Source organism: Schistocerca americana, chromosome 3 (genome assembly GCF_021461395.2).
Source record: "Schistocerca americana isolate TAMUIC-IGC-003095 chromosome 3, iqSchAmer2.1, whole genome shotgun sequence".
Lineage (NCBI taxonomy): Eukaryota > Metazoa > Arthropoda > Insecta > Orthoptera > Acrididae > Schistocerca > Schistocerca americana.
Window position 1 is genome coordinate 493,223,218 of NC_060121.1, and position 14,103 is coordinate 493,237,320.

The window sequence follows — 14,103 nt, forward strand, 5'->3', positions numbered from 1 at the left end:
CTTAGAAAAACGACTGGTACAGTTACTTCCCTGGTCTGCACGTTCGCCTGAAATATCGCCAATCAAACATGTTTGCGATATGATCGATCGCTAATTTCTTCGTTTTGGTCCTCCTACAAACACTGTCGTTGATACGTGGATGCGCCTACAAACTGTATGCCAGCGTGCTCCTCAGCGGCACATCCAGGCATTCTTTGATTCCGTGCCACGATCTCCAGAGGCTCTGACTGCATTATGAGCCGACTCATTCCATACTGAATTGTCATTCTCAAATTGCATGTATAGTTTTGTAATTCTGATCATTCGTGCATTCTCATGTACCTAATCTGTGAAATAAATTCTATTTTAATAATATGTCTCCTTCTTGGTGTTCCAGTTTTCACCAACAGTAATGTAAACGGTATCTGTGCCTCGTGATGACTGGGTGTTGTGTGTTGTCCTTAGATTAGTTAGTTTTAAGTAGTTCTAAGTTCTAGGGGACTGATGACCATAGATGTTAAGTCCCATAGTGCTCAGAGCCATTGTAAACGGTAAACATAACTGAATTAAATGAAAACAGTCCGTGTGCTCCTAAATAAATATAATGTACACTGTATGCCCCCTTCATTAGGCGTCATGGAAGCAACACAACTAGGTAGTGTTTGGAGATGAGGTTGCGGTCTCACCTGTGAACAGCCCATGTTGTCGGGCGGCGGGTAGCCGTGCATGGTCATGTTCATGGAGACGTTGACGCTCATGCTGGGGAACATGTTGTGCTGCTGCGGCGCCGGCGTGGCCTGGCAGAAGCCGTTCTGCTCGCAGAACTGAGAGCCGCCGTAGCCGCCGCCGGGCGACAGCATCTGGCGGCAGGAAAAGCTTGCATCGGACGGTGAAAACAGGCAGCACCTGTCAAACGCTTCCTGAGGACAGAGCACACGGCGCGCGCCTCTCGTTACTGTCTCGCTGCAACAACAGGAAGAACTCACATCTAGGACTCACTGATTCACACATCAAAATTTTAAAAATAGGTGACTCTCGTAATGAGGTCGAGGACATCTTATTACGAGCAGCTTAGAAACGAAACTTTGTCTACTGACAGAAAATACTTAACCACCAAAGGCAGCTACGGTGATTCAAACATAACTGCTGAGTTATCCTTCTCGTGCGTGATGATAATTCAAATGAGCTGCGTCAGTTAACTGATATACATTACAGTACCTATTTACGGTACAAGCAGGCTTTCAATGAGTATGGGAGAGTGTTGGACCTAGTAGATAGAGTATATAAGAACACACGTTGTTTTTTGGTATATCAGTCTAGTGACTAATTTTAGAACCACAAAAAGGAAAGCGCACATCGGACATCCATAAGGGGTTTCCACCATTTTGTTAAACATGAGGTTGTTCGTTGTGCAGAATTTGTAAATATTTCGCGTTCTACACATTTAAGTGCTACACAATATATTAAGTGGACTAGTACGTGAATAAGTGTCAAAAAACCGATTTTTAAATTTTTGTCTTAAAAATTCCTTAGTTTTCTGAACAATAAATAGTTTATTTCGAGGAGACTGTACTGAAGAAAGCCCCAAAATTAAAGGAATTTAAAAGTTTTTGCACACATCACGACAGCCCCATGTCACGCTGACTGCTCTGCTACAAAAGGGTTTTGTTTTCACTTGTTTGTTTCTTACGACTTTTTAGTCTCTAATGAAACCGATGACGTCGCTGTTTGGTCTCTTCCCCCCAAATCAACTCTACCCAAATGAGAACTTGTACAACCGTGTATGGGAACGTACACAAAAAACTGTTCCCGTAGGACTAAGTACTTTGGAAATAGATGAGCTGGATGCTCTGCTATATTCCAGTGATGGTCAGTGTCAACGTTTAAGGTTATGGAATTGATGGGAGCGCTTGGTGGACTAAATATGCAAAGAACTTCATTTACCATTGACCGCTGAAGACTCTTAAAAGCAGAGAAATTAGAGTTGGAAGCCATCGGAGAAGCAAGAATAAGAAGAAGTAGTCTGAAAAAGAAAAGGGATGGAGAACAACACCAGAAACAAGATTAATATGTTTCGGGAGTTCGTTATTTTTGTGCTGAAAAGGTATAGAAACAAGCTTTAACTTAATTTCCCGGAAGTTCACTTTTTCGATGTTCTCGTACGCAATGGTGAAAAACTGCTACAGACTGAGGCCTGAAATTTTGCATACTGTTTTAAAACACTTAACTGAAAGCAGACTATTCTTATGACTTAAATTTGAAGATTAAAGACTTTTTAAAGTAAAACTATGAGCTAATTAATGGAATTTTGGTAATCATCATTAAAAATTTGTTTGAACCATAATATACGACAGCAACATATTTTTAAAAGCCTGTTTTAAACATAATAGTGTAAACAACTTACAGGAAAAAGTCGAGCTTCTACTTTGTTTCTTTTCTAGATTTCTGCATCTGTGCTGTACATAAATAATTAACATGTTTTATTTCACATGCAGCACAAAATACAATTCAGAAAAATGTGTGAGACGAAAATCTGTGGTTCATACATCAAATTGTTCACAGAAGGTCTCTTAAAAGACGGTAAGCATTACATGGGCTTACGAATCTTATTCTTTGAACTACATTATCCGTGAAACTGACAAATTTTTCAAGAACCAGTCCCCTTAATGCTACTTGGAATGCATTCTTGACTGATGACCATAGATGTTCAGTCCCATAGTGCTCAGAGCCATTTGAACCATTTGAATGCATTCTTAACTCTTCAGGTACAAAATTTTATGTTGATTAAACTGCTGTAAGTTATTGGAACTAATTACGTAACACGTGGACAGTTATGCCGTACTTTCTGTCTAGCAACTCTTGTACCTGCAGACAGAAAACGGTCTTTTACCACGGAACCTGTGAAGCTTGGACAAAATGTGCATCTCTTTAATGTCTCAACAAATTTATCTTTTTTTAAAAAAAATATTAATTATATGTCAGTTTCCTATAGTTTCCATTTCAAAAAGTATTAAATTTCTAACTGAGTTTTCATAATACGTCTGCTTAATTTGATTTCACTTACTGGTAATTGGTGTGTAGTAGAGCAGCAGTGTAACACATAGACTACAAAATCTAGTAGTGACAGTATTTTCTCGATTGCAACGCTTTTAAATTTCAATCGAATGTTCGTCCCTGGGTACATAACCATTTTGTACTTTGGAAAATGTTTTCCCATTAAAAAAGAAAGACATGAATTTTCCGGAGTAATATTTGTTATCCCCGAGTACGACTGCAGAACATAAAAAGGGAATGCCACCATTAGAAAATACATTAAACTTCTGTTGTAAGGCCGGCTAGAGGCGAAAATCTGAAAAGTGTATCTTCAAGCTGTGGGACACGACGTACTAAAACTATGTCATTAATAACTCCAGAAAATTTGTATGTTACTTAACAAAAGCAATTAATGCAAGAAAATATGGATATACCTCTATGTATTGGAAAGTAAACAAATGCACAATAACGTGCATTTCAACGAAAATACTTGCTTAAGTTTTTTATGCTATTTGTGAATATTTTTTAACAATAGAAAAAGGATATTGGGAGTAAGATTTACATAAAAAACGCACAGATAAAATTATACCAGTGTTCCAATTAACCACAGTGCTTTCCATAATTGTTAAAAACTGTATATGAGTCACCCAGTGAAAAAGGTTATCGATGTTCTGTATCGAATTGTTACGGTAGCATCGGGCCTTTTGCTTCCTCGTGTATTTGAGTTGCGAGCTATTACACAGATGAGTTTCCCGTCAGCTGCCATCTGAAGAGACTTTCGCGTATGGCAGCAACTGAATGGGACCTTCTGATATTCTACATCTATATTTACATACACACTCCGCAAACCACCGTGTAGTGTATGGAGAGAGTACCATGCGCCACTACTAGTCATTTTCTTTCCTATTCCATTCGCAAATGGCACGACAGAAAACGATTGTCTATATGCCTCCATACGACCCCTAATTCATATTATCTTGCCTTCGAGTTCTTATTCGAAATCTGCGCTGGAGCCAGCAGAATCATTCTTCAGTCAGCTGCAATTGCCTGTTCTCAAAATTCTCTTAATAGTTTTTCACAAATGAATTCTTACAGCTGGGCTACTCACATCAATAAAATCTTTCTGGCAGAAGACGAAATCAGTTCCATATTCTCCTGGGTTCTGCCGAACAGAGCAAAACAATCTAAGAGCATCAAGAAACAATTTTCTGTTGGCCACGACAAGAAAGACGCTGGGCAGGCAAAAGGCTGACTGGACGCGGCAGAAGGACCATACAAAGCATTGCGAACGCTTCACCAGACAAACATCCTGTAAGCTTTTAATTTGCAGGAAACTGCATGAACTCTCTATTGTGGTCCATTTTCTCAAATTTAATATAAATTCTATTCGCGCAGTAGAATTTACCACTGCGAACTTCATTTTTATTGCTCCGTGTGTTTTACGATTTTTGTTATTATAATACGCACATCTGACGACGAATAAAAGTATAATATCATAATACTATCTTGTAATTTTTTAAATCTTATATTCTATATGCAAAAATAAAAATGTCGGAGTCATGCCAAGAGTTCACCGAAGTTGCAGATCCAAAAATATAGGGATCTCAAAATAAAAGTGATTCGAAAAGTATTTTCCGCATGTCGTAGCAAATAAACACGGAAATGATCATCAGAAATCGAGATAACCATTGCTTAGAATCACAAAACCTCGGACACCACATGTAGGGGATACTTATTTCTCAACAAAACCGTAAAAATCTTCCGGGTCGGCTCTAATTTGCAAACCTTACTAATCCACCCGTAATAAAGTCTTTCGCTACGTCAATTCGCCATATTTTCTTCCAACATTTTTCTATCGGCTAATGCCGACACCATTCATGTAATTTGTCATTAATCACTGAAAAGCCCGATGCCGAGCATATCGTTTATCATTATTTCGTAAGATATCATGAGGTGATCTGAATTTTTCCTTCCTGCTGGTGGTCTGTGATTAATTTTTATTTAATGTTACGTTATTTATAACATCATGTGTAGTACCACACTCCCATGGAATTCCTTCCCTTAGGAGGATTAAGAAGTAAATGACTACGTCCTACCTCAGAAGTGGCCTCCAACAGAAATGTTTCGAGAGTCCAAATTCTTCATTCCGTGCTCGGGAATATCACCGCTTCTATTGTCGTTTTTACATACTTATTTCACTACACCTCTTGTTTAAAAGAGCTTAAATAGATCAGCCATGTACTAGGGTTGGCGTCTTTCACTACTAATCAGAACGTCCAAAGTCCCGGCTTCCCAACTCCCCGCTGATCATCAGCAATGGCGGCCGAAGATTTCCAGCGTAAAGAGTCACCATCGTTCTGAAAATGGCTTTGACAATGAGGACGGAGCAGCGGACAGAGATTCAGTGGACTGTATTGCCCTTGACGTGGGAATCTGCCCCTAAAAGAAGGAAGAATCACCAATGAGCAATGGAATGAGGATGTAGAGCGCAATTGCAACCACTGAATTAATGACACATAATGTGTATCCACAAGACACGTGCCTGTAATTGAAAAAGTGTCATGATGATCTATTCATCCGCAAAAGATTCCTGACTAGTCCTCCGTTCGGATCTCCGGGAGTGGGAGGTGACCATGAGAGAAGGACAGAATAAGCAACGAAAGGATAACGTTCTACGAGTCGGGGCATGGAATGTCAAAAAGAAATCTCAAAAGGTAAATGCTAAGGCTCAGTCTAGATACGGTAGGGTCACTGAAGTGAAATTGAATGGAGACAAGGATTTCTAGTCAGATGAATATAGGCTAATATCAACAGCAGAAAAAAATGGTGTAACGGCAGTAGCTATGAATGAGAGCGAGGGCCAAAGAGTTACTGTGAACAATTCAATGATATGTTTGTTCCCATCATAACTGACAGCAAACCATCACCGGCAACAATATTTCAGGTATACATGCCACCGTCGTAAGCAGACGGTGAAGAGATAGAGAATGTATATGAGTCTATTGAACGGGAAATTAAGTGCGTAACGGGAGATAAAAATCTAATAGTTATGGAGAACTGGAAAGTGGTTTCAAGGGAAGGATTAAAAGCAATGGTTACGGAAGAAAGTGGACTTGATAGTAGGAACGAGAAAAGAAAGAGACTAAATCTGCTCCACAACAAATACACTCCTGGAAATGGAAAAAAGAACACATTGACACCGGTGTGTCAGACCCACCATACTTGCTCCGGACACTGCGAGAGGGCTGTACAAGCAATGATCACACGCACGGCACAGCGGACACACCAGGAACCGCGGTGTTGGCCGTCGAATGGCGCTAGCTGCGCAGCATTTGTGCACCGCCGCCGTCAGTGTCAGCCAGTTTGCCGTGGCATACGGAGCTCCATCGCAGTCTTTAACACTGGTAGCATGCCGCGACAGCGTGGACGTGAACCGTATGTGCAGTTGACGGACTTTGAGCGAGGGCGTATAGTGGGCATGCGGGAGGCCGGGTGGACGTACCGCCGAATTGCTCAACACGTGGGGCGTGAGGTCTCCACAGTACATCGATGTTGTCGCCAGTGGTCGACGGAAGGTGCACGTGCCCGTCGACCTGGGACCGGACCGCAGCGACGCACGGATGCACGCCAAGACCGTAGGATCCTACGCAGTGCCGTAGGGGACCGCACCGCCACTTCCCAGCAAATTAGGGACACTGTTGCTCCTGGGGTATCGGCGAGGACCATTCGCAACCGTCTCCATGAAGCTGGGCTACGGTCCCGCACACCGTTAGGCCGTCTTCCGCTCACGCCCCAACATCGTGCAGCCCGCCTCCAGTGGTGTCGCGACAGGCGTGAATGGAGGGACGAATGGAGACGTGTCGTCTTCAGCGATGAGAGTCGCTTCTGCCTTGGTGCCAATGATGGTCGTATGCGTGTTTGGCGCCGTGCAGGTGAGCGCCACAATCAGGACTGCATACGACCGAGGCACACAGGGCCAACACCCGGCATCATGGTGTGGGGAGCGATCTCCTACACTGGCCGTACACCACTGGTGATCGTCGAGGGGACACTGAATAGTGCACGGTACATCCAAACCGTCATCGAACCCATCGTTCTACCATTCCTAGACCGGCAAGGGAACTTGCTGTTCCAACAGGACAATGCACGTCCGCATGTATCCCGTGCCACCCAACGTGCTCTAGAAGGTGTAAGTCAACTACCCTGGCCAGCAAGATCTCCGGATCTGTCCCCCATTGAGCATGTTTGGGACTGGATGAAGCGTCGTCTCACGCGGTCTGCACGTCCAGCACGAACGCTGGTCCAACTGAGGCACCAGGTGGAAATGGCATGTCAAGCCGTTCCACAGGACTACATCCAGCATCTCTACGATCGTCTCCATGGGAGAATAGCAGCCTGCATTGCTGCGAAAGGTGGATATACACTGTACTAGTGCCGACATTGTGCATGCTCTGTTGCCTGTGTCTATGTGCCTGTGGTTCTGTCAGTGTGATCATGTGATGTATCTGACCCCAGGAATGTGTCAATAAAGTTTCCTCTTCCTGGGACAATGAATTCACGGTGTTCTTATTTCAATTTCCAGGAGTGTACTTCGTTACGTAATCGCAAGAGAAAGAGATATATCTGGAAAAGGACGAAATATAAGGTCAAATTTCAGTTGGGTTACATCGCGATCAGAGATTTCATAATCAGATGTATTGTTAGGGGTATCCAGGTGCAAATATAGACTCACATCATAATTTAGTAATTATGAAGAGTAGGCTTAAGTTTAATAACTACTCAGCAAGAATAAATGTTCAGGGAAATTCAGGAATACAGAACTACGAGCCGCTTAGGACTGAAATAAATAGGAATTGTAGGGAAGCTAAGGCTAAGCGCCCGCATTAAAAATGTGAAGAAATCGAAAATGAATGCTTGTTGGAAGGACTGACTCAGAACATAGAAAAGTCAAAACAAACCTCGGTGAAATTAAAAGCAAAGACAGTAACCCAAAGAGCACAACGGGAATTCCAGTGTCAACTGCAGAAGAGAGAGCGGAAAGTTGGGAAGAGTAAACTGAAGGCCTCTATGAGCAAAAGAACTTGACTTATGACGAGACAGAAGGAATAACAGGAGTCGACAGCGAGGAGATAGGTGATCCAGTATTAAAACCAGAATTTTACAGAGCGTTGACTGACTTAAGAGCAAATAAGGCAGAAGGGATGGATGACACCCGATCAGAATTTCTAAAGTCACTGGGAGCAGTGGCAACAAAACGACTGTTCACGTTGGTGTGGAGACTGTAAGAGACTGGAGATCTACCACCAGGCTTTCAGAAAACATTATCCACACAATTTCGAAGCTTGCAAAAGGCAAAAAGTGCGAAAATTATCGCACTATAAACCTAACAGCTCATGTATCCAAGTTTATGAAAAGAATAGTATACAGATATACAGAAGAATCGATGTGTCATATGACAATCAGTTTGTTTTTAGGGTAGTTAAAGGCACCAGAGAGGCTTTACTGACATTGTGGTTGATAATGGAAGCAAGACTAAAGAAAACTCAAGACACGTTCATAGGATTTGTCGACCTGGAAAAAGCGTTCGACAGCCTAAAATGGTGTAAGATGTTCTAAATTATGAGAAAAATAGAGGTAAGTTATATGGGAAGAAGGGCAATATACAATATGTATAAGAGCCAAGAGGGAACAATACGACTGGAAGACCAAGAATAAAGTGCTCGGATTAAAAAGGGCGTAGGACAGGCATGTAGTCTACCGCTCTTACTGCTCGAAGAAACAATGACGGAAATAAAAGAAAGGTTCAAGAGTAGAATTGAAATTCAAGGTGAACGGATATCAGTGATCAGATTTGCTGATGACATCGTCATCCCCAATAAAAGTGAAGAAAAATTGCAGGTTCCTCTGAAGGAATGAACAGTCTAACAAATACAAAATACGGATTGAGTGTAAATCGAAGAATGTAGAAAGTACTGAGAAGTAGCAGAAATGAGAACAATGAGAAACATCAAGCCTGGTGGTCACGAAGTAGACGAAGTTACCTATGCAGCAAAATAACCCACGACTGACCGAACAAGGAGGAAATAAAAAGCAGACTAGCCAGGACGAAGAGGGTATTCCCGGCCAAGAGATGTCTACTAATGTCAAACATAGGCCATAATCTGAGGAAAAAATTTCTGAGAACGCGCGTTTCGAGCACAGCATCGTATGGTTGTGAAACACGGACTGTGAAAAAACCGGAACAGAAGAGAATCGAAGCATTTGAGATGTGACGCTACAGAAGAACGTTGAAAATTAGGTGGACTGTCAAGGCAACGAATGAGGAGGTTCTCCGCACAATCGGTGAGGGAAGCGAATACATGAAAAACGCTGAAATAAAGGAGGCACAGGATAATAGACATAAGTTAAGACTTCAGAGAATAACTTCCATAGCACTAGAGGGAGCTGTAGAGGATAAAATCTGTAGAGGAAGACAGAGACTGGAATACATACAGAAAATACTGCAAAAGTTGGAAGTGCTACTCTCAAGTGAAGAGGTTGGCACATGAGAGGAATTCGCGATGGGCAGCATCAGTCCAGTCAGGAAACTGATGACCCAACAAGAAAGTTGCACAGAAGTGTTTATCAAAGACTGCGACAGTTGTCACGACTGCACACTCACTTGTTGGAACGTCTAGCTGTTGATAGTTGCAGAGCCTCTTCAGGTAAGAATATGTCGAATTGTAGAATGGAAAATCAATGCATATTCTTCGTGGACTTATTTTTATCTCCGGCCGGTAAGGGAATCAAAATGTCGATTGCATGGAAGAAACGCAAGGAGTCTCCATCCTTAAGGTGCCAAGGGATAATTTTGGTTAAGCTCTTGAATAATTTCTGATTCTACAACACAATTTACAAAACGACACAGTCTGCATTCAGCAACAAACAATGAATTAGTTTCATCAATGCACATCACATACCGTATATGTCATTGGGAGCTTGAAAACATAGAAGGTTGCTCGCATTTCGTGCGGGGTGGTTGTGAGAATAAAAGAAGTTACTGTTCATTTTGCAGTTGGCAATCCACTACATTCCAAGCACCATAGCTGGCCCAACCAGACATCGGCGCTGTGTCCCACGTTGCCCTTGGCGAAAACCTGGTAATAATACCGTTTTGAAATTTGACTAGATCATGACCCTTAGCCATGGCAGACAAAAGTGGAATGCGGGATGACCTTCGTGTAGCTTCCCTTAGATACGTCTTTGGCCAATGTCTTCAATTGAAGTATACCGTAAGCTACCTTCTGTTGTCAACATCTTTACGATTTGCGATGTGGTTCCGAAAGTGACTGTAATTACTCCCCTGAGTGTTAAAATATATTTTCTGAGGGGTTAAAAATAAATTATTTAAAAGATTCCTAATAACCTAATACTTTGCTGGAACATAAATAACAAATCCTTGTCTACTGTAGGATAAATGCCTCCTTTAGACTTTACCACTCAAAAGCGTCTATGTCGCCTCTCCCTGTTTTCTGTCGGAACGTCACTGTCCTTCAGGACGTCATCTCGCTCGTTTCTTATGTCTTGCAATTCATCAACGACATTCCTTGGTCCATGTTCGCTCTATTGGTCTGGCTATATGTATCAGATTCGTCCATTTCATTACCTGTGAGATCATAAGTATGTCTTCGACTGCAGTCAGTTCCCAAGACATTTGTTTTTAATAGTAACTTCGAAAATGAATCTCACCATTTTTTACTAATAACCAATATTTTCGTGTGGTTTTCGCCTTAAACGTTCATGTCTCACTGTCACCAGTCAAAACTACTGATACATACTGTTTATAAACCTTTTTGGGTACACTGGAAGTTCGGTTTCCAAAATCCTATGCACTTTACTAAAAGTGTCCCAGTACATTTTTATTATTAATTTTGTTCTGTCCATCCAATCATAATACTGAATATACGATGTTGTAACTGCTCTTGTTATTGTGGTCTTCAGTCCAATGGCAGAACTGATGCAGCTAACCACGCTAGTCAGTCAAGTGCAAATTCACTTCATGTTTGCACAAATAGTGCACCCTAGATCCATTTCAACCTTTTTATTGTGGCCAAAGCCCTGGTCACTAATTACCCCCAGATTTATCCTCCATTCTCAAATTCACGAATCCCTAGTGCCTCAAGATGCGTTCTCGTATGAACGAATTCCACCTTTTAGTCCAGATTTGTTTTTCCTATTCAGTACTTTTTCACTACCCATCGACCCAGGTACACTTTTACATTCCTCTAAAGCATCACATTTTAAAAGCTTTTGTTCTCCTTTAGTCACGTTTCACTTCCGTACGAGGCTACACTCAGGACAAGTGCTTTCACTCAAAATCAATTATTATTTCTACTTACAACTGTTTTCTTGTTTTAGAAAATTACTATAAATTCGTGATCCACGACACCATTTTCAGTGAACAAAGGCTATTTTCAGATAGTGAAATTGAAAGCAATGTCAAACGCCTTGACGCCGTGGCAACACATTAAAAACAGATTCTGATAAGACATAACTAGCAAGAGCAGTCACTGACAAGCATTTAATTTTTATTGGAGAAACCCTAACATCTTCAATTCATTTCGTCACAACTTTCAGGTATGAAAGATTTTTGGTGCAATGCAGTAATGAAAATATGAGCGAGGAAATGAATGAACTTGGAGTATGACTTAACGATATGTATCGGTCGCTTGTTGTGGATCACGAAAGACAATATCGAAAGACATTTACAACTTGCACAGAAACTAGACCGCAGTTATAGAATTCGTAGGGTCCTAACGGCAAACAGCAGTTGAGAAAGGAGTAAAATAAGATTGTAGCCTATCCCTCATGTAATACTTGGAAATTTACCGATGACGCTGTAACTGGGTCAGAGTCGCCAAAGGGCCAGGGAGACCAACTGAATGGAATTTATTGTGTCTTGATATATCAAGTAAAACAAGGGTAATGGAAAGCAAGCGAAATAAATGAGGTGATGCTGAGGGAATTAGATTAGGACAAGAGACACTAAAAGCGATGTATGACTTTTGTTATTTGGGCAGTAAATTATCTGATGGCTGATGTTGGTAGGACATAAAATACAGATTGACAATAGCGAAAACTGTTTCCATCGAATATGAAATTAAGTACTACTAAATCCTTTCTGAAACTATATGTTTGGCGTAAAGCATTGTACAGACTTGAAACGTGGACGATAAGCATTCTCGAATGGAATAGCCGGCCGGAGTGGCCGAGCGGTTCTAGGGGCTACTGTCTGGAACCGCGTGACCGCTGCGGTCGCAGGTTCAAATCCTGCCTCGGGCATGGATGTGTGTGATGTTCTTAGGTTAGTTAAGTTTAAGTAGTTCTAAGTTCTATGGGACTGATGACCTAAGAAATTAAGTCCCGTAGTGCTCAGAGCCATTTTGAACCGAATGGAATAGCTTTTAGACTGTTGTATTGCAGAAGAATTATGAAGATTAGATGACTAGGTAGGATATGTAATGACATACAGAATCGAAAAGATATTTACGGCACAACTTCATCAAAAAGTGGATCGGTTGATAGGACACATCTCGAGGCATAAGGAAATTGTTTTATTTGATAGTGGAGGGACGTCTGGATGTAAAAATTTCAGACAGAAACCAAAACCTGACAAGAGTGAAGGTTTCGTCTGGATGTAGGTCATGCACGCTACGCAGAGATGAAGAAGCTAGCACAGATAGAGTGCCTCATACGAGTCTTTGGACTGAAGACTACAACAACAACAGGCAGAATTAATTAGGACCTGTAACAATATTTCTAGAAAACTGTAAGTGTTTTCGTCACATTAAATGTAGGCGTGTTTCTTTCTTAATTCGTTTGGGGACATTGGTTGAAATGTGACCACATTCAGGGGAATCGCTCTCAGAATAGTTGGGGGTACCACAGATCAAAGAGGTGCTAATAGTAGTAAGACTAGCCAGTGTACTTAAGCCATAGATCACACAGGCGACTTACCTGGTGTGGGTGTACGGTGTAGGAGAGACTGGCGCCCTGGTAGGCGGCGGCGGCGGCGGAGGCGGTGGAGGTGGGCGGCGCGGGCAGCCCCGGCGACAGCGGGCCGCCGCCCACCTGTCCCGGGTGCACAACGGCGTGCTTCAGCGACAGCAGCACGTCCGCCATGTCATGCGGCTGCTTCTCCGTCCTGCGGAACCACAGTGCTCTCAGTAGGGGTCGTGAGTATTCCTCCTACATCTACATTAGCATCTATATAACCCGAAAGCAGCCTTACAGTGTGTGGTGGAGGGTACACCTTGAAAGACTAATCTCATTGGACAAGAAATTAGTCACGCTCAAGTAACCTCATCCTAGTACCGTATATCTCCGTCTCAGTCCTTGACAACGGCCTCAACCTACGACGAAATGTACTGCTCGTCTTGTATCTTCTCTATCTCCCAACTGCACTTGGTAATGATCCTAGGCTGACGGGTATACCACCTTACGCATGGATCGGTCAATTCACTTTACACCAGATAGGTTACTAAGCATCAAACCGCAAGGAGCGGGATATTAACCATTTCAGTAGACATATTTATGCTATAATTTAAGCCTTATGATTAGACTTACAACCTTCTGACTTTCGCTTGTGATACGTGTACCAAACAGCATATCAGTTGAATTATTTTCTTCCGATCAGCAATAATGGGTTACAAGCAAAATTACCGCCACAGTTGAAAAGGCGCATTAAAGCAATACTAACGAATAACAAGGCAATAAAGCCCAAAGATATTCAGTAGAGCCGCTTATTGACTACAACGCGTAAATAACATTCAAAACTGTCACATAATGTAAGATACACATATTCATGGAACACATAATTTACTAAATTTCGTATTTCAATAAGTAATTATCTTTTCAATGACTTATATCTCGCTAGAAAGATTATGTGGTGGAGAATCCGGAAAACGTTCTGCATTTCGTCAAACTTCCTAGACTGGGGATTTACTGAAATAAGAAGTAATTAAACTGCGTCCTAATTCTCAGTTTTAAACCCCAAACGTTTTCTGATTTTAACAACAAAAACAAAATTATATCTTCAAATGGTTGAAATAA

The 14,103-nt window shown here is 41.8% G+C and overlaps 1 protein-coding gene across 1 annotated transcript in view; it reads right to left on the minus strand.

The window, feature by feature from the left end:
* LOC124606167 (protein glass-like) overlaps positions 1 to 14,103 on the minus strand; it is an 80,532-nt gene that overhangs the window by 40,920 nt on the left and 25,509 nt on the right. Inside the window, exons 2-3 of the mRNA XM_047138134.1 lie at positions 13,088 to 13,195; positions 666 to 942 (exon numbers count right to left, since the gene is read on the minus strand). Of these exons, the coding sequence (XP_046994090.1) occupies positions 666 to 942; positions 13,088 to 13,195 (385 nt within the window). The remainder of the gene's footprint in view (positions 1 to 665; positions 943 to 13,087; positions 13,196 to 14,103) is intronic.